Source organism: Polyodon spathula, chromosome 12 (assembly GCF_017654505.1).
Source record: "Polyodon spathula isolate WHYD16114869_AA chromosome 12, ASM1765450v1, whole genome shotgun sequence".
Lineage (NCBI taxonomy): Eukaryota > Metazoa > Chordata > Actinopteri > Acipenseriformes > Polyodontidae > Polyodon > Polyodon spathula.
The window spans coordinates 10,662,549-10,683,231 of record NC_054545.1 but is presented as its reverse complement, the minus strand read 5'-3'; the positions used below and the strand labels follow the sequence as shown (position 1 = coordinate 10,683,231).

The 20,683-nt window shown below is 34.8% G+C and overlaps 1 protein-coding gene across 2 annotated transcripts in view; it reads left to right on the top strand.

Annotated features, from left to right (window-relative positions):
• The window catches only part of dph6 (diphthamine biosynthesis 6), a 55,963-nt gene that overhangs the window by 9,822 nt on the left and 25,458 nt on the right, over positions 1–20,683 (top strand). The window contains exons 4-12 of one of the 2 annotated variants that reach the window (XM_041266756.1): positions 4,942–5,015; positions 5,675–5,793; positions 10,706–10,767; positions 11,513–11,607; positions 12,641–12,734; positions 15,711–15,861; positions 16,073–16,204; positions 17,795–17,924; positions 18,471–18,645. In XM_041266756.1, the coding sequence (XP_041122690.1) occupies positions 4,942–5,015; positions 5,675–5,793; positions 10,706–10,767; positions 11,513–11,607; positions 12,641–12,734; positions 15,711–15,861; positions 16,073–16,204; positions 17,795–17,924; positions 18,471–18,645 (1,032 nt within the window). Of the gene's footprint in view, positions 1–4,941; positions 5,016–5,674; positions 5,794–10,705; positions 10,768–11,512; positions 11,608–12,640; positions 12,735–15,710; positions 15,862–16,072; positions 16,205–17,794; positions 17,925–18,470; positions 18,646–20,683 lie in introns of those variants that run through there. The other variant, XM_041266757.1, reaches the window with a different exon arrangement.

Genomic DNA, 20,683 nt, shown 5'->3' with positions numbered 1-20,683 from the left:
ATCATCATGGGATTTTTTTTTTTTTTTTTTTTTTTTTTTTTTTTTTTACAGTATTAAAAAGTTGTAAAAAATCAGCAGTGGCTCATTCCACGGACATGGACATGTGTAAGAAAACAACTAGGCAGGGGTTTGTTATCAGAATTGCATTTACAAGGCACTGATTTCTGATCAGCACTATATACAATGTGCTTAAAAACAAAAATCATGAAAGCTCAAGCCATTACAGGGGATATTGAAAGACAGTGTGATAAACCATGTTTGCAAGTTAGGTTTCGATCTTCCAGTTGAAAGAGGTCTTTAAAGCCAGTGCAGTGAAGGTCACATGTCCGTACAGCACCTGTGTTACTATGTGCTTAGCAGTCTGCTTTGGGGTTAAGGCTGGTTCACACTGGGCATACGATTCGTACGGACGCTACAAACGCATCACCTTGCGTTCAAGTCATAGATTTCAGCTTCTCAGCATCAAGTTGGTGACGTCACTCGTGTTTAACCAATCACATGCCTTTCTCTTTCCTTTAGTTTTACAAGTAAAATACAATTTACCATGTATTATTTGAAATAAAGTGTACTTGTATAGATGTAGAGGAAAATGTCTAAGAACTAATAATTAAGCATGCACAGTACCATAAATAAACAGATAAGTAACCAGAATGAAAACTAAGAACTCAGGAATTTAAACCGTGTTTGATGTGTGTCTCTCAGCAGCCTATGTACAGTGTTTACTGAAGCGGGATGGTTAAATTGAGCGGGTCAGCTCAACAAAGTCTGAGCGAATGTCAGTGATTTTACCATGAAACTGAATGATGTCATTACTGTCAATAATCTGTGTTATATTGGAGTTCTTGACAGGAACACAGTTTAAAAATATCCATTATTGGTATACAAAGAAATAAGATTTGTTTGCACCCATTACTAGAAATAAGTTCAGTCCTGCTTCACTGTAACAAAGTGTGTTTTGGTACATGAGACGACTTGTGTGAGTTTCTCATTTTGCTTTTTCCCCCCGTCCCAATGAAGCCTAGGGCTGCTGTTTCTCTTGGTAGCTGATAATTTTTTTTTATCTGATTAGCTGACACATTTAGTAGAAATCAGCCTTAGCCCTTAGGCAGGGCATGGATTTAATTTAAAAAGTATCAAAGGTTTACACGGTGTGCTTTTTAATCATCATGTTTATCAGGCAGAGAAAAATTACAGGAAGGACCACAGGGAGAGGGTTATCTTAAGGACCAGTAGCTTGGGAAATTGCTACAAGGTAATTTACTGGCAACTTTTACATTCATTAATGTAGCATTTCCCACTTATAATTACAGCCCATGTAATATACTAATTAAGCTGGTAGAATTTGCTGTAATACGTGTATTGTTGAAGTGTGGAGCTATTTGTTGGCTCTGTAATTAGTATATCTTATTTACTAATTCAAATTTTAACTAAGAAATTATTTTTTAATTGTAACTATGGTACTCATGTAGAATATGTGTAGGGTTCATTACAGTTGATTAGTTTTGTTTTGGAAAAACATTGTAAATATGCAATAGTACAGTTGTATTAAAATATGTAAAACTATTTACTTAGAAGTTTATCAATGCTTTGGTCATATTAGTGAAATCTATCGAATACTGTATGAAAAACAGTAACAGTAATAATGAAAAAAGCAGCATTACCAATGCAATTCTCAGTTAAAAGATAAAATATGGTTGAACCTTTGCACACAGTTGTATGTATATGAGTTAGGTACATGAAAAACATGTCAAATACATTCCGTAAGGTATTATATGGGTAAGTAGTTATACACATATAAACTGTCTGTGAACTCAGGAATGCATTAAACAGTCTGAAAAGTATCCGGATACAAGTTCCTTATTACAAGCACACAGGGTATTTAGCAAATATAGCTGAGAACAGTGTCTTTTAAAGAAATCTTTTTTTTTTTTTTTTTAAACAAACTGCATTTATTATGTAGAAATTCTGTTCGCGTTATAAGGAAAATTTCACTGTTACACCTAATGTTTCTTTGATCATATAGTTTGTGAAATGCAATGAACTATGCACAATTTTTCATTTCAAAGTAAGAATTATTGACCCCTGTGACAAAGTGGCTGAGTGGATGCAGGTGCAGGAATGATGCAGCGTGGTATCCGGTTTGGAAGAATACTGTTTATTTTTTTGTATCCAGGTCAGGTGACCAACAACAATAATAATAAACAATAACGGGTTTGCAGACCCAAACAATCAAAATAACCCAACACATATCCGCCCCACAATTGTACATACACGGTCACCAGCCCTGGGTCAGTGCCGTAGTGCTCATGGTGAGTGATAGAGGTTATTTGTGACAGTTGTGCAGTGCTGTTCCGGCTTTTGTGCTGGTCCTCGGCGACAGCTGCAGAATCATGTTAGCCGTCTATTGTGGTGTAACAAACAAGACGATTACACACAGACAAACAAACAAAAAACATGATACTTCTTTCTCTGCTGAACGGGCCTATTCCCATCACACCTGTCAACAGTCACAACACAGCCCCTGGTTGTTTGTTATTATTATTTGTTATTGCCCAAACGTCTGGGTTGTTAGGCCCTGATAGGCGGGGTGTGAACATGTAATCGCCAAGATATCACGTGTGCCACACTCTGACCAGGAGTTATTTGTCTACGTTGTGCATCGTACGGGAGATACTTGTCTTTTTGTTACTATGGAAAGAGGCGACTCTGCCATTAACATTTGGACTGTCAAACACATGTTAGCCGTCTATTGTGGTGTAACAAACAAGACGATTACACACAGACAAACAAACAAAAAACATGATACTTCTTTCTCTGCTGAACGGGGCCCTCTCACAGTCCTCAGTTTTTAATTATAAACCAAACGCGGTAAAACAGATTACGATTCTCCGTCTCCTTTTATGCTGTCACACATGACCCCTTGGTAAACGAGTGCAACCGCCTCTCCTATCTGCGGCTGCCACATCGTTTCTGTTCCGGGTCAATGCGTTATTGCAACGGAGTTTCACCTCATTCTTGGCTGGCCAACTTCCCTTGAACCCTTGGAAAGAACTGCCAGACCAGCTTGTCCAAGGAACTCTGTTCTCGCTGCTTAGCGCCCTCACAGGTCGGGAGGGAGATTTACAACCAGGAAACATTGTATTTCTGTCATAACCCCTTATTAAGGTAGATGTGCAATACTAAGGGTTAATTATTCTCAAGAGTTGTGCACCTCTTCGCTTTTCATTTCTGGAAATGGTGGTGTTAAATACCTGTTTGGTCACATTTAAAATAAACTTTTTTTTTTAAAAAAAGCATTACAAGTAAGTTGCTTACCTTTGTTTGTCTTTGTTATGTACATTGTATTAGCTTTTTTAAAGTAGTAATGTAAAAAGTACCAAAAAATTACAATAAAATGTCATTTGATAAAATATTTTAGCTAGCTTAATATAGATTTAATATATGCCCCTATGAAACACTTTCATTGTATACAACAGTATAACCCAGTAATGAGATCAGCATTACAATCCTTAATCAATCAAATAACGCAATGTTACCATTAATAACATCATTATTAGTAAACATATTAATGAACATGACACATACTTGCAAATAATTGTTTACTTTGACAAGAAGGATTCAACACTAAGCCAAGTGTTATACACCCTCAAAATCAAAACATTTACCAGAAAAAAAAAAAAAAAAAACTTTCAATGTTGCCAAGAAGGGAATAAAACATATACAGTTTAAAGCTCCAGTGAATGATAACACATTATTTAAAAAACAAAAAACAAAACAAAATCCAAAATTGTTTACCTTCTGTGTACTGTATTTTATCAAGACCTTGTTGATGATCCGGTTTATTTACACTATTCTGTGTTATATGTAGGGACATCACATAAGCCCTTTTAAATTATAAGATATGCTTTCTTCACTTAAGCTTCATCTAATTGTGTTTGGCATTTAGACATTATATATATATATAGATATATATATATATATATATATATATATATATATATATATATATATATATATACACACACACACACACACACACACTTACTGTATCACCTGCTTTACTGGGCACTTTCTGATGGCACGCTGGTGTTTCTGTTCGAGTAGCATATTTGCAGTCTGCATTAATGTCTTGCCATCTTCTTAATTGGGTGCATTTCCAGTATTTTTCATTTCTTTGCAGCATATTTTGCAAATTGCGTATGGTACTTCAATCTTGCATCATGTTTTACTTTGATAAACAGTTCAGTGTTTGCTCATTTATTCAATTATACACCAGTTGTTAAGGACTTTGAGGTCCTGAAAAGTGAAAAAACACATATATGCTTACAAGTTTCATTCCATCTGGGTTATGATGAAAGCTTTTCTACTGCAGAATGGTGATTTTTGTGAATGATAATTTCTTTTTTTTGCATCTTCACTGACTGGGCATCAGTTGACTACATGTATTAATGAGTGGGTCTCAGTGCTGGTGCCTATAAAGGGACTGTTGTGTAAATGGACTGTCCCACTCATAGATGCTTATTACAGCATACAAAATATGCATATCCCACTTGCAAGGCAGTTTTGACAATTTTGGGGGGGGCAAACTTGTGATGATGGTTGATGATGAGAGAACGATCTGAAATGGAACAACACTTCTGTAGTACATCCCTTGTATCTGTATCCAGACATTTCATTTGTATGTAATCTTCATTGTATTACAGCGGCACTGCATGCTTAGTCGTTGATCATTTATGGTAATGGTCTTAAATGTAATTTAGTTGTATTACACACAGCCAATTAAGGGTTCACAATCACAGTTTATTTATTTAAAATAACACCACTGTGGTGAGAGTAACAGCTGGTACAGTGCGTGTTACATGCACTTAATCGTTTTATCAGACTTGCTCACTTGAACTGTGTAAACTTCTTAAAATATTATGTTGGTTCTGTTTATTTCAGGAGAAGGAAGGAGTTGAAGGAGTCTCTGTGGGGGCCATTCTTTCAGATTACCAGAGGATCAGAGTAGAAAATGTGTAAGCAGAATAACGGGTGACATTTTCTTTTTTCAATTTTTCAATGTAGAGTAGAAATATCTTGGAGGGATTTTTTTTCTCTCTCACTAGCAGCAAGTCAGCTTCATTCAAAGACAGTACTTCATGATCAGTTGCTGACAAAGGTATAAAACTGGTGTGATGATAAAAAAAAAAAAAAAAAAAAAAAAAAAAAAACATTAAACATGTATGCTGTATATTTTTGTGTTACTAAACACTTCATAATAAGTCTCCCCAGGACTCTGAACTTTTTTCAAATGTTTGACATTTAAATGCATATGAAGTCTTCCATATACTCATTTGTAAAGAATGGCTAATTTTCTAACCACTTATATCGGCAACAGCTTGTGATCTTTCCAATTGCAAACCACCACTGTGTGAGAAGAAAGTTTAACTCTATGTTCTTTATGATACGGCTCACTTGGATATACCATGCCAAAAAACTACTGTATGGTAAAGTTGATTGACTTATTTGTGGTTATCATTATTTAAGTACTTTGCATCAAGTAGAGCACATAAAGCAATACATCTATAAATCAATCTATTAAAAAAATTAAATCAATAATAAAGGGAAGCTTTTTTTGGTTAAAATTGTACTTAAACATTTTTGGTGATGTCCCTGCTTATATTATTTTTCACAGGTGCAAGCGACTTAATCTTCAGCCTTTAGCTTACCTCTGGCATCGAAACCAGGAAGATTTGCTCCAAGAAATTATATTGTCTAACATCCAAGCCATAATCATCAAAGTTGCAGCTTTTGGTAAGTATCCAGGATGCATGAGAGCAGCCCATTTACAGTCACATAATCTCAGCCCTTTTATTAATGTACAGTCTGCAAATGAGCAGCTGTCAAAGTGCGGCGAGAAGAAAGCACAAATCATCAATCACTGTTTTGTAAAACTGTTAAGACTTCTGCCAGGGGCTAAGGCAGTTGAGTAGAGAACAATAGGAAGAGATAAGCGAGAATCAAGCCATTGGAAAATGACCGCAGATAATTACATTTATACCACATTAATGAAATCTGTCAATAATCTCATACTTCTTATTGTCTCTTGCATTCCTTTAAATGCATGAGGTGTGCAGCAAAGATTACAGTCTAGTGCACGTCATTTAGAACATTTAAACATCTTAAAAAGGAAACAAGTTGATTGTATTGTAACCAGCTCGTAGTTGTTGTGATATTTAGGAGACATCACAGTTATTTTACTGAAGCAGTGCTAAAGAGCAGTGTATTGTTCTGTTGTATTCATATCACTGCAGGTTTGATTAAATGTCAGTGGGGCTGGATGCCTCTGTTCCTAACAATGGGAAGGTTTTCGTTGGAAGATTAAGTGATTGTCTTTTGCACAATGAGCCCCTTCATTGTACAAATGTGACCATATTTCCCAGTCAAATTAAGGCCATTTCACAGTTAGTCACGTAAAATGAATGGTTGACAGTGTTAGCTATAGAAGTTGAGGCACCAACAGTAGTACTAACGAAAGGTAATTTTTTTGCTGCAGGGTAGTTTACTTTGCATCACAAATTTAGATGCAGCACCAGTTATTAGATGTGTTAGGTCTGTCCTTTAGCTACCTGTACATGTAGTTACACTGTAGTTACATTTCAGCATGGTATGTAGGGGAAACTCGTTTATTCCATTTACTGAGCCATAACATCAAAGTTCAGAAATGAATTCGAAGGGCAATAACATGGTCCTCGTAATCCCAAAAGTTTCAATTCCCTTCATCTGCATGGAGGCTGTTACTAGTTGAAGGTGACCTGGATAGTCCCTTTAGCAAAAAAAAAATAAATAAATGCTGTTTTCTAAATGGTGGGTAAAAATTGATACCAAGCTTTTGGTCATATACAAAGACACCTTTATTGAATAATCACTTTAAAAGCAAATACCCCACATATCTGAAGATAATAATTAGGTAAGAAAAAAAAACAAAAAAAACCAAGTGTTTTTGGCTACAGGTGAAAAGGGAGATGGTATCAGGCTCAGTTTCTCACCTGCCCCAGACTGGTGTAATTAGAGGTGAGCAAATTTAAAAGATTCTGAGTGCTCATGGGCTATTAGGCAACACTCAAATAATTGCAGCATTTATTACAAACAGGTTTAAGCAATGAAGCTTGTTGTAGAGGTTACCTGTTCAGCCTGTAGGTGGATATTAAAAGGAACTTTAAATGATAAAGAATGCATTTAAAATAATAGATTTTAATACTTTGATGTGTTGTGGTTTATGTGTACTGAACAGATGTTCAGACTGGAAGGATGTTTGTAATTTAAGTTTTAGGAGAATTAGGAGTAATTCTATATTATATTATATTATATAGTGTTCTTGTTTGAATAATAGAGATATGTGTGCAATTGGTTTTTTCTTTTAAAAACATGTTGCTTTTTATACTTTGACAAACAGATTGGGACAATATTTTTTCAGGTGTACTTAAATTTAAAAAGAAGTGTGATAATACTGTACCGTAACACTTCAAATAATCACTAGTCTCCAGTGCTCGCTGGATCTCTAATAAACGCTGGGGCTTCTGGGAAATATGGTAAATAGACGCCAGGTCTCTTTTAAACGCCGGGTTTTGAATAGTAATATAATGCGTGTCTGAATACATACTGAATGTTCCAGCCATTGCACACACATGGCTGTACAGCGAGCTTACCAATTTGTTTTTCAACAGCGATGAACCCTGAGGCTCGGGATGAATGACAAGAAAACTGAATTTGTATTGATTTTATTGTTAATCTTTAAACAGTTTGAAGCATTTTTAGTGTGTTCAGGGCCAACAGTATGAACTTATTTTTCGTATTAACCATAGTTCATGCAGTTGTTTTGCAATGAAGATTTATTGCTGGTTAATTTTTCGTCGATTGCCCATGCTTGTCCACGTTCTGAGGGTGAACAGTACGTATAATATGTGTTAATAAAAATGATATTTATTGCTTTTATTAATTTTAAAACCATGTTTCTTTCTTTATTGTGCTGCAAGCCTACTTTAATACATGCTTGTGTTCTGATATTTACAGGGCTATCTTCAGTGGATTTTACTGTTTTTATTATTTTACAAATCAAACTGGTATTACCCACTGACTCAACCTTTAATGACGTTGCTGGAATGTTGCAATATACTTATGTCGTTTCTATAAGATTGTGTACAGGTCGCCTTTTCATGATTGCATCTGAAGTATTTGCAGATGTTAGTGATCTTACATAATAAACGCAGAGTCTGAAATAGTCGTTGTTCTCCAATAGGCTCCAGAGCTACTGGCAAATATTGAAAATTAACACCGGGGCATTTATTTAAAGTTTTATGGTATATATTGTATAACGCAACAACATGTTTTTTCCAAATAAATTTGAATATGTTTTTTATTTTTATGGGATAGTCACTACTACATCAAATTATTAATATTTAAATAAATATATAAACATAATTATGTGGATTTTATGATATATTAATAATTAGTTCTGGAAATGGCTGCACCTGTCTGGAGATATTTATAAATAAAAAAACAAACAATATATACTGTATATCTATAAGGCAGAGCCTCATTTTCTCTGTCAGTATTACAACAGTATCTCAGTGGTAAAGACATTCCAAAATGAGGAGCTCCCATGTTGGCAGTCAAAGAAGTTTTATCACAGCTCCTGGACTGAAAGAGCATAAAAGAGTAAAACCTTTGCAAATAAAAACATGTTATCAATTTAAGGCTGCTTTAAATTAGTTTGAAATTGCATCGGGTCAATATGTCCCAAAACATGACAGCTGTACCAAAATTCTGAACATAATAGGAGGGTTAATGACAAAATAGTTATCAAGAAGTTAAAGTTAAAAAGAAAAGAAGGCAATAGAACCAACACCCAATCGGCGTATTTTTATTAAAATTTTGTGTACAAGTCTGGGGGATATCTTTTGTCACTCCACTCTGGAGGTCAGTTTCAGCTGCTTAGTACTTGACCAGCCTCAGGGACATGGACCAAGGACAGTGATGCCTCCAATGTTGTTACATGTATCCTGTTCTACAGAGGAGAATAATAGTGGCATTAGAGAGTATCTGTGAGCACCACTTTAATTATTTCCTTGTCCACTGTTTCAAAGGGTGTGTGAGCTACAATGGTTCAACCAGCCACTGCCATCCAGAAAGAGATAACCAAACATTGATTGACAAGCATTTAGGAAATAATCAGTCTCTATTCAGTTGTTCCCCAGCACCTCAAAACGTTGAGTAAAACGGTTTCCTGTGTGATCTTGTCAAAGAACTCCATGGTCATTGTTAATAGATGGAGAGTGCTCAAAGTTGTGGTTGCAAAAACTGCTAAATACAAATCTAGAAATGTCAACCCTGAAATTATTTAGCAAGAATGCCTTTGTAGTATGTTTTATTCTTAAGAGATATAATTAGTATGCAGCGTTTGTAAATCACTACCTTTTTCTTTACAACTTATCTGGTGGCCTGAAAGTTCACTGCATTTAATTGTCTTTTTATAGGATAATACATGATAGAATCCGTTTAAAGACAATTGATTCTTTTTGTTTCATAGACTGCAATCTCAAAAGTGCACAAAAACTGTCCTTTAAACTAGATAAATGGCCCTTTCCAGTCAGATTCTTTTGGCATAATGAGGTAAGGGCAGGTTGTAAAACAGGTTGAAAAGGAGCTTGATGTGAAGATCATGCAAATGTATATTAGGGTGAAGGAATATGATCAGAACGGGTAGTTTAAGAATGTCAATGGTACAATAGCTGTAAGCTGTTCACATTTTTTAATTATTTTCATTATTGCCTGAAAGACAGTAAAATTAACTCTTCCTACATGTCATATTAGTCATATTGTGCCCTGCACAGAACATAGTTCTGTGCAGGGCACAATATGTGAAGTTTCTTTGTGGACAAAGACATAAAATGATCACATTATTTTCATTGTGGTAAGGTAATTTTGCTACCAATTTTTTGATGAATTGTTCTGTATTAACTTAATGTGAAGTTAAGAGGTCAGCTGTGTTTTAATGAACTCTGGTGCCACTGTGACAGTCTAGATTTTGGAAATGCAAAGCAGAACCTGCAAAAAAAAAAAAAAAAAAAGGTTTATGTTACAAATGCTGAATAATGTAGCTTGTGTAGTCTACTGTTTATATATGGGATGAGGAAACATTAGTCGAAAAGCCCTAATGTATACCTTATTCACACAACCTGAATATTGCAAATAAGTGTGTGTTGAAACCACATGATTGCCAATGGACCCAATGTTTTAGTATTTTAAGGTGGTTAAGTGTCATCATGATTAATATAATTAACTAGATAGCTACCAAATAATATAGCTTCATATATACTGTATATTCAGACCTCTGAAGTGAAATGTCATGCCAGCATTTTGGTTACCATAAACATCTACAGGCTCTGACTAATTTCCCTCTACAATTTAATGGGGAAAATAAATATACACCATCTTATCAGTTTATATTAATTGAGAAACAAATCAGGGGTCATTTGTCATCAGAATTGAAAACCATTCACCTTAAGAAAATGGATTTGTGTACACAGTTTAAACAGTCAAATAAACAGGTCTTAAGTAAGTGTTCCATGTGGAAGAGGCAGTAATATTTGATTCCTTGACAAAATTTAATAAACACTGTTTTTTTTTTCTGCATTTTGTCTCAAACATTATCATTTTTGGGCAGGTCTTGATCCTGACAAACATTTAGGAAAAACACTGGCTCAGATGGAATTGTATCTTAAGCAGGTGGGTGTTATGCTTTACTTTAGACATTAAATAACAACCATTTGTCATTCCCAATGGGCTGGATCATCAAAGTGATTTGCAGTTATCTCTTATTTCACTAGGTAAAAGAAAGTACTCAGTTTGCCAGCCTTGCCGTTCAGGATATTTGTTATACTTGCTCTTCCTAGGTCATTTCACCTGAGCAGAGATTGTGTCAAGCGCCTTACTAGCTAAAGCATGACAGTCATAGAGGAAGCTGCTAGTTTGTTACTGACAGGAAAGACAATCTCAACGCAAGCCCTGTTAACAGACATTTATTTAACTAGTGTAGTATCAGATACTGTATCATGTTTTAAAATGAAAGTACATGTTAGCTAAAAGATAGATTTTCTTCAAACATTCACATGTGTGACCTATGTAGTGATTAGATAGACATAATGTGAAAATGTATGGGATTGTTGTGTTATCTACAATCACTTTAATGATGCCTATTGTGGGTGACCAGGAATATTTAATTTAAACAATAAACTGGATGCATACCTTTTGTTTTATTTTCAGTGCTGGGATATGAATCATTTGACCTGTTTTTCTCCCATTTGATTCCAGACCTTGTTGGTCATCCCTGATCAGCTTACACCTCTTTTGGGGCTTTTGTGTCACATACATTCTGAGTAGACAGTTATCTGTATCACAATGCAGTGCTGCCAACATATACTAAAATAAATGCAATAATAATTAAGACCTGAATTATTGCCATTTCATTTAGCTTTCGACGCAGTATGGAGTACATGTCTGTGGTGAAGGTGGGGAGTATGAAACATTTACCTTGGATTGTCCTTTGTTTAAGAAGAAAATTGTCATGTAAGTATTGCTGTCAAACTTTCACATTGTTGTGAACATTCTTCTAAGGAAATTGCCCATATATGCATAGGCATAGATTATCTTAGCAAGGACTCCTGTAGACTTTAAACAAATGTTTGACATCAAAACCTGTATCAATCTCCTTATTGTAAATTAATTTTAAGGCTACAAATTACTTTTCATCTCATGTAAGATTTGTAGAAGAATAATTGTGTGTAACAGCCATAAAAGATGAATACAGTGTCTATAAGTGTCAGTTAACTTTAAAAAGAATATAAAGGTCAGTAGTATTATCTGGATGGAAAAGTTTAAAGTGGAAGAAAAATTTTACTTTTCAAATAGCTGTTGTAATTGCCAATATGATAAATGCTCTGTATAAATCCCCTTTAAAATATAAAATGTATTTTTGATATGCTGCAGAAGAATAATTTGTCAAGATGTTCTGGTATTTAAGCTGGCCACCCAAAGCAATTAACTATTTAGAGGTCATAGAAATGTATAAATCTGGCATCATCTATTGCCATTACGATGTTATATGTGTGCTCTGCAGTGTACAACTTGGAAACCAGATGAGGCAATATAGCAGAACACACGGGGCAATTTGGTCATAGCATGGCAGAATATCCTGGGCTAATCTTAAAATATTGGAAAGGTAGACTTGTACCATCACCCTGCACACTAGTGCTGTATATTTGAGTACTTACACAGAAAATAGAAGTCTGCCTTTACTGCATAATGACGTAGGGAGAGAGATATTTCTTTCCACCAGTAAGTAAGTAGTGCTGAAATAGTCTGTATTATTGGGTGATGATCTAGTCCTACCTCTCATCTCTCCTGGTGTCTTTATTGCCACACTATATTTGTGTAAAGGCGAAAAAAAAAAGGTTTCAACACTAAAAATGTGTAGTTTGATGTAGTACGCGTAGTTGTGTGTGCCGTTGAGCACTTTCATTTGCAGTTGGTAATATGTAAAACAAACTGTATCATCTCTCATTCTGTTTACTCTTTCTCTTTTATGGGTTGCATGTTTTAGAGATTCATCAGAGGCTGTTGTCCATTCTGCAGATGCATTTGCTCCAGTTGGCTACCTTCGGTTTTTGAAGATGCACGTGGCAGATAAACCAAATGTAAGTTTCTCTTTGATCTATCAAGGCTGTTTTCAGGTAAATTCATTTTATTTACAGGGGTGGAGTATTTCCTTTACATTTATATTAAAGTGTAACTGAACACACTTTAGTGTTTACAACAAACATACAACTTACCAATGCTATCTTCTGTGCTATATCTATTACTAAAACATTTCTTTCAATACAGTAACAATTGTTTTGATATTTATATTCACATACCCTGAGTCATAAATCTACTGAAGAAGGAAACCAAACAATGAATTTATCAAATCTTCGATGTGAATCGGTAGATGACAAAAGCACACCATGAAAACTATAAGCACACTTTACGTTTTTGTGAACCATTTCAGAATCTTCAATTTTGAACTAAATGGTTGCACAACTAAAATATCTAAAATAAAATAAATATGTATCTTTGTTTTGTCATCATTTTATACTTCGACTTTGCAATATTCACTACCTCTTCAAACTTAGTCCGATTTAACAAACATGCCTAGTCAAATTAAAGCATTCAGGTAATCACAATTGCATTAGATAACCGTGCCACCAGGCCTTGCGTGGTACGGTGACAATGAGAATTAGCAGAAAAGGTTACTCAGACCCCTAAGACAGAATTTAATATTTTAACTTTAAACTCATAATCACTTCCTTGTAATGGTAATCTGGTCTTTTGTTTATTTATATTTCTGTATATCCAAGAGGGATTCAAGCACTTAAACATTGCCTTTAAAGTCAGAACTCTACGCTAAATATGGCCTCATTTGATACAATGGCACAGACATTGGACTGTTTCAGCCTTGCAAGGCCAAAATGCAAAGTTTATAGGTCAAAGGTTACAGGTCAAAGATTACAGACATATAAACTAAACAAGGAGGGTGGTGCCTCCAGGGCAGGCTTGCGGAACCTCACATTGTTACTGTTTCAACTTTGCAAATAAATAGAGAGCGCTTCAGTCTACCATACCAGACCCTTGAAAGTTAACCAAAAATCATAACATGGTAGAACTGCCAGCCTCAGAGCTGGTGGTGTTCCAGGAGCATGCATTGCTGGAAATGGACCTTAACTGGCTCCACCACTCCCTGCAGCGATGGTTCTGGAGTGTAGAGAAATTTCCTTAGAGAGGGCAGAAGACTGAAGGGTAGATATGACATGACAATCTACTGCACCTGGAGGAAACAAATACAAAAATGTTATGTGTTATGCCCCCGCTGTGACTTTGTTAATGGTAGTCAAGCTATTTTTGGATTGCAATGAAGTTCATTGTATAATTAGTGTGATTATCATATGGTTTAATGCAGTTGACAACAAAGCAAAGCATAGTACATATAATGGTATTTATTTATATATATATATATATATATATATATATATATATATATATTTTAATATATATATATATATATATATATTTTTTTTTTTTTTTTTTTTTTTTTTTTTTAATATCATATTTTGAATTTCCATAAAGTAAAACTTGTCTTTTCTGGACTTTACCCTTGTTTGGTAGTGTTATTGCAATTTTATACATTCGGAAGATATTTAGGTTTTGTAGCAGAATGTCCCAAATATTCAGGGCACACAGACTGCAAACCTTATGGACACTAAGTCCGGGGGGGGTGAGGGGACAAGCCTGCGTTGTGTATGTGAGGCAAGGGGAGACACTTTTCTTAGTGCTTGCTGAAGTAATTCGCTTCCACGATTTGCTTTGCTTTTTAGAGTAGTTGGTTTCCAAGTGAACTAGAATACATTTGGGTTTCACATTGCAAAAAGTTGAAACAGAGCAAAGTGGCAAATGTATCGAGTCCACTTCCAGTTGAACTGAGACCACCATTTGAAGTGATCTTGACTCACTTGGTTTGATGCGCATCCTAGTACGATTACGTGTTTGTCAGAGGTTTTACATGTAGGCAGTTGTGTGGTCCAGTGGTTAAAGAAACAGACTTGTAACCAGGAGGACCCTGGTTCAAATCCTAGCTCAGCCACTCCTTCTTGTGCTCTGTCTTTTGGGTGAGACATTGTTGTAAGTGAATCTGCAGCTGATGCATAGTTTACACACTCTAGTCTTGTGTCTTGTAAAGTAGTTTGTGATGGTGGTCCACTATGAAAGGCACTATATAAAATATTATTATTATTATTATTATTATTATTATTATAATATCACTCCAAGCAAACTGAAATGCACTTCAATCTGCATCATAGGGTCAAACAAACTAGGTGTGAAACAGCCCTAAGATCAAAAAAACTAAATACACTTGTGTACAAATGTGCAATAGCAGTATGCCATCAAAGGTGGCTTTTGTGACCACCTGTAACTAAAGCCATAGTAGAATATCAACTGAGCAGGTTGTCAAAACATCCATATTGGGTTACTATTCACTTTCACGGTAGGATTTACATATGTATGCAGATATGCCTGCATGCATGCATGCATGCATGCTTGCTTGCTTGCTTGCTTGCTTGTTTGTAAGGCTGCCACATTTACATTTTTTTGTAATCATGTAAAACTGCCTACGGTAAACTGAATGGCACTGATTAAATGATCGGCAGGGCCTTGTCAAGAAAAGAAATACTGGTATATAAAACTTTACCTTTCACATGGTTATTAAGCATTGCTTTACATTTACAGCAATACTAACCAGTTATATGGTAGAAGAAAAGATTTGATATATAAGGAAAATGAGCAGCAGCACCAGGGGTTGAAACAGCAGCTCTTAATTGAACTTCGCCTTCCTTTTTCCAATACCATCTCCAGTTCCACATTTACAATATTTTGCACTTTCATTTTTTCTTATTGAATACTGTTATGTTTATACTGTTGATGTATTTCATGGACATTTTTAATCATAATCATTGCTCTAATTTTGACATTTAAAAAAATGTATATCATTCTTTTATCTAACAAACCAAATAATGTGATTCATGAGAAGCATCACTCTTTTGCAAATTAATTTAGTAAATTGTATTTTTATTTTTATTTAGAATTCATCTGCCAGCACCACAGTTACTGGTAGCTGCCCCTGTATGAATTATGTCGGCGATGTCACAGAGTTTGTTGAAGATAGTGAGCCAAAGCAAACACCCCAAGTTCAAACTCCCTCAGACCTTTGTAGGGATACCCTGTGGGACTGCAGTGAGTATTTTTCACAGTGAAAAGCATACTAATCATGATTTGTTTTATATTCCTGTCATTTTGTTTAATATTTATGCTACCTTAATTAATGATTCTCCTTTTACAGACAGCAGTTGATGCATTTACATTTTTTTGTGGTTCTCTATTATACAGCAATAACTTTTACAAACTTCACACACTTCAATCATTTGTCATTATTTTTGATCCAAAGAGCAGTTTTATCCTTGTTCTTTAAGAACAAAGCATGGTTACCTGTGGATTTGTGGCATTTCTGGCTCTTCCGTTCACTCTGAAAGAAGAAGCATTCAAGACCAGACCAAGCAGGCGTTCACATTGCTACAAGGTATGTGATGCTGAAATGACTGTGATGGTATCCACATTGGTAATGTCAGACAAATGTCTTTCTTTTCAAAAAGCAAAAACCTTCTTTTGCTGTTTCATGACTGGTTTACTGACATTTGCAAGTTCTAAATGTAAAAGTAAAGATCATTTAAGCAGGCTACGTTTTGTTTATAGTAGATCTGTAAAAGATTTTAATATCTTTTGACAGAGGTTGTAACATGAGGTTTACCTGTTCAAATCATATTGAACAAGTAAATGTCTATCAGATATCCAATACCATGGATGTTAATAATGTAGCAAAAAAGAAAAGAGCTCACATTGATTCTAAGTTTCTCAAATAAGAGAGCTTTCGATTTGACTGTGATTTGCCTGGAAACAGCTGTAGCCAACGCCCCCTTTGCTCAAATTAGGGAGCAGGAGGTATTATTGGGAAACTGTCCTACCACCTCAATAAGCACCTTAGATATTCAGGCGTTTTCATTACGTATTTCCCCATTTTGTTATGTTCAACAAAGATGTGACGTGTTAACTTTTTTTTAAATGTTTTCTGAATAGTTTGTGGAAAATTAATTTTTATAGCCTTTTTTTTTTTTTTTTTTTTTTTTTTAGATGTAACAAGCCATAACTGTTAGGGGAAGGGAAAGGGAATCAATAGTAATCACAGGAAAAATGAATGATTTATGTATTCATGTTGTGATATCAAGACTTATTTTTAGAGGCAAAGCAAAAAAGTTATATCTGTTTTTTTCAGCAGCCCTTTGAACTTTAAAGTAGTAACAAACGTGTCAGGAATGAGTATTATGTTTGTAAAATGTGGCCAGGGACTTCAAATTGGGACTCAGGGGATTGAATCTGCTTCATCATAACACCCATTGCAAAAAGCTTGCTCTCAGAACTTAAAAAACTTAAAGATATGAAAAGCATCCTCTGGTTCTTTAGTGGTGCTGAGACAGTATTACAAAAATGAATGTTTTATAAATAACCACTTGCAATGCTTTAATAGCCTACATAGACTAAACTGAAACACTGTGAGACGTGCATGCTATTACAAAAGTGTAGACCCCTAAATTGATGTATTGTCTGTACAGAATTGCACACGTGTTTAAATTAGGCTTTTTGAGACATAATAACGTATTTGTTAGGTTTGCTGCCATTTAATTTTCTATGCTAAAGGATTGGTATGCATACAGTATATTGTCAAACATCTGATAATTTGAATAAAACACAATTTGTACGTTTTCTGATTGGAATTAACATGGATCCCTTTGTAAAATACATTTGATTTGATATTGCTCTGTACCATCAAAAACCCTACCATACTTTTTTATAATACAACACGTTAACATTTTTTATTTATTTTAATTTTGTCACATTTCTATACCACACAATTTTCTAGGTAAACATTACTCAAATGCTTTTGTACAAATACTGATTATCTCTTATATGTTCTTGATTGTAAGTATCCATAATTCAAATTAATTTATTTCCTATTTTTAACAAATAGGTTTTCATGAGATATTGAACCAACTAGCTTGTGAAAGCACATTACTGGGATTAACATTTATCTAAAACACTGTAATTGTTGCTACAGGTGAGGTGGAAGCCAGAGGATTTGAATTGAGTGATATAGTGCTGGTCCATCTTTATGTGAAGAGCATGAGTGACTTCTGTGCAATTAACACTTTGTACCAGTCCTATTTTGACGTGAATCCTCCTGCAAGGTACAGATAACACCATTTTGTATCATTAGCATAAACCTTGCTTTATATCAATCGATCAATCAATTTTATTTTTATAAAGAGCCTTTCCTGTAAAACATCTCAAAACGCTGTACATAGCGTTACATTAAAATTACATCAAAATAAAAATAAAGTATATAAGTAGACCTCTTCTTTCTGTTGGAGCATAAGTCTAAATGATGGAGTAGTGTAAATACACATCAAGGAATCGCATTTTAAATTGATTGTTAGGCACTAGAACTTTAGGTATTGGGATGTGTGTTAACAGCCAGCCCAGATCACAACTTTGCTTTTCATACCTTCTAATGGTCTTTCCTAGTCAACCAGCATCTTCCGTCTATCCATCAGACAATTAACAAATCCTTGTTCGTAGGGTATGTCTTGAATCTGAACAGGAATTCAAACCAGTACACACTGGGACTGGGAGAGTCTTTATAAGAGGACCCCTCTTGGTTAAGTAACATTGTTAGCATGCTTTCTTTTAACATAGTTTACAAGCTTACATGTCTGCATTATTTTGTGTTTAAGAGTATGTGTTGAAGCTCCCTTGTCTGATGGAACGCTCCTTCAGATTGACTGCCTCCTATACAAGTGCGAAATAACTGGAGATGACACCTCTTCACAGCAGAAGCAGGTCATGCATGTTCAAAGCATTTCACACTGGGCCCCTGCTAATATAGGACCATACAGTCAGTCCATTAAGGTAAGAGATCTTATACCTAAGTTATCTTTTAAATCGGATAATGTTCCCACGAAAAATACCGCCATTTCCTGTAGGATTTCTGTGGTTAATTTTGTACAAAAAAAAAGTTAAATAAATGTGATCTTATCACATCCATTTCAGCATCCAAAAAAAAAAAAAGGAAAAGCATGAGCAAGTTTTGTGAGTTTTCTTTGTTTATTACTCAGTAAGGTTTCAAAGGGTTGTGCTTGACAGTTGAGAGGCAATCTTTCAAAGTCAGCATGTGTGCTGGTACTGACATGGATAGAATAATGCACCCTATCCCTCAGTATCCTACCCATACTAACTTCTGCATGAACCTGCACCCTCAAGACTATTTTTTAATTATGGCAAGATTGTGCATATGTGTGTGTTGTGAATCATTTGTCTGGAGGAAATTATGTTGAATACCGCAATTTAAAAATCCTACAAGCACGAATATGGATACATGTGTAAAAGTTGTTAGAGTAAACAGAATAAAATCATGATTAAGATGCTGAGAATCCATATACATCTTCATACATGAATACATCATCTGATACAGCAGTGAATGGGTTAAAATCTAAATTTATTCATGTTAACAGCATCTTAATATAAGTGCCTTTTTTAGTGGTGCAATCGGCAATCTAATTTCTTATTTGATTATCGTATAGGCATTTATCAACGATAATCGATGCATTGACGTTTTATTTTTTAAAATAAAGAACTTAATTTTTTTTTTTTTTTTTAACAGAAGATCCAATAACTAAAAACACTGTTGTGTGTAATAATTAAACAAAAAGGCACAACTTACATTCAATTTAGAACACTTCCGATTATAAAAAAAAAAAAAAGAAATACAAAGGACTTGACTTTAACAACTGAAAAGAATATGCGTGCATCCACATTAGATGTCCCTTGAACATTGTAATAATAATACTATATTTTAACAGAAATCATTTCTATCTGAACTATGGTTGTTCATTACTGTTAACATTTTATGTCCAAAGCAAAGCAAAACATTGTAGTTAATCTCACAAATCCTGACTAATTTAACTACCATACTAAATTCAGGTTCTTTTTATATAATATTGCAGTATAGTCCAAACACAGCATGCTTTGAAACAAAATATTGGCATTCTTTTGAAATGATTGTGCATAACATCAAAGGTGTGTGCTGTGTTCTTGTCACTTTTTAGTGAAAAAAAATTGCACAGACTCACCAGTGAAGCAACTCAACTCATTTTACACGGATATGTCCAATGCAAATGTAGAGACCTAAGGTGAATATCCTAGCAGCGCACTAATGTTGTTCATCTACCGTAATATCACTAAAAGAAGCACACTCCAGGTTTTAATGCAAACTGGCAACAGAAGACTTCAAACTGGGTTCTAATTTGATGCATCGATTCATCAATATGTAATCGAAGCTCAGGACATTTAAGGACAGATGATCAGTAATTGATGCATCGACTAATTGTTGCACCCCTAGCAATTTTCCATATGAAACAGTGACCTCACTGCTGTGAGGATGCAGCTCTGTCGGTCACCCTGATACATTCACACTGAGAATTTGCTTTTTTGTTTTAATGTACGGCAGTTGGAACTCCACTTGCAGTATTTTTATCAGGTGATTATAGATTTTGTAGGACTTGTGGCTATTTATCCAAGATGAAACATAACCAATATACAATATGTCTCTTATGTACTCATTATCAATTCATCAAACATTTGCCCCAGTTAAATTTATATTTACAAATTGCTTCATAATAATGACAAAAAATATGCTTTATGGTATATGGACATTTTAGCTATTGCTGTTGGACATTTTTAGCTGTTGCTGTCTGGTTAACCTTTTAATAATTCCTTAAAAACTGTTGATTTATGAGTCATGTTATTTGGCACAATGACAGATTGTAATCTGCCTTGATTTTAGAATTACTTAACCTTTAAATTGCTATTGCTGTAGGCCTTAACTGTGTTATAAGAGCGTTTAGCTCAAATTACATAGGACACATAATTTAACATCCACCCTGTGTTT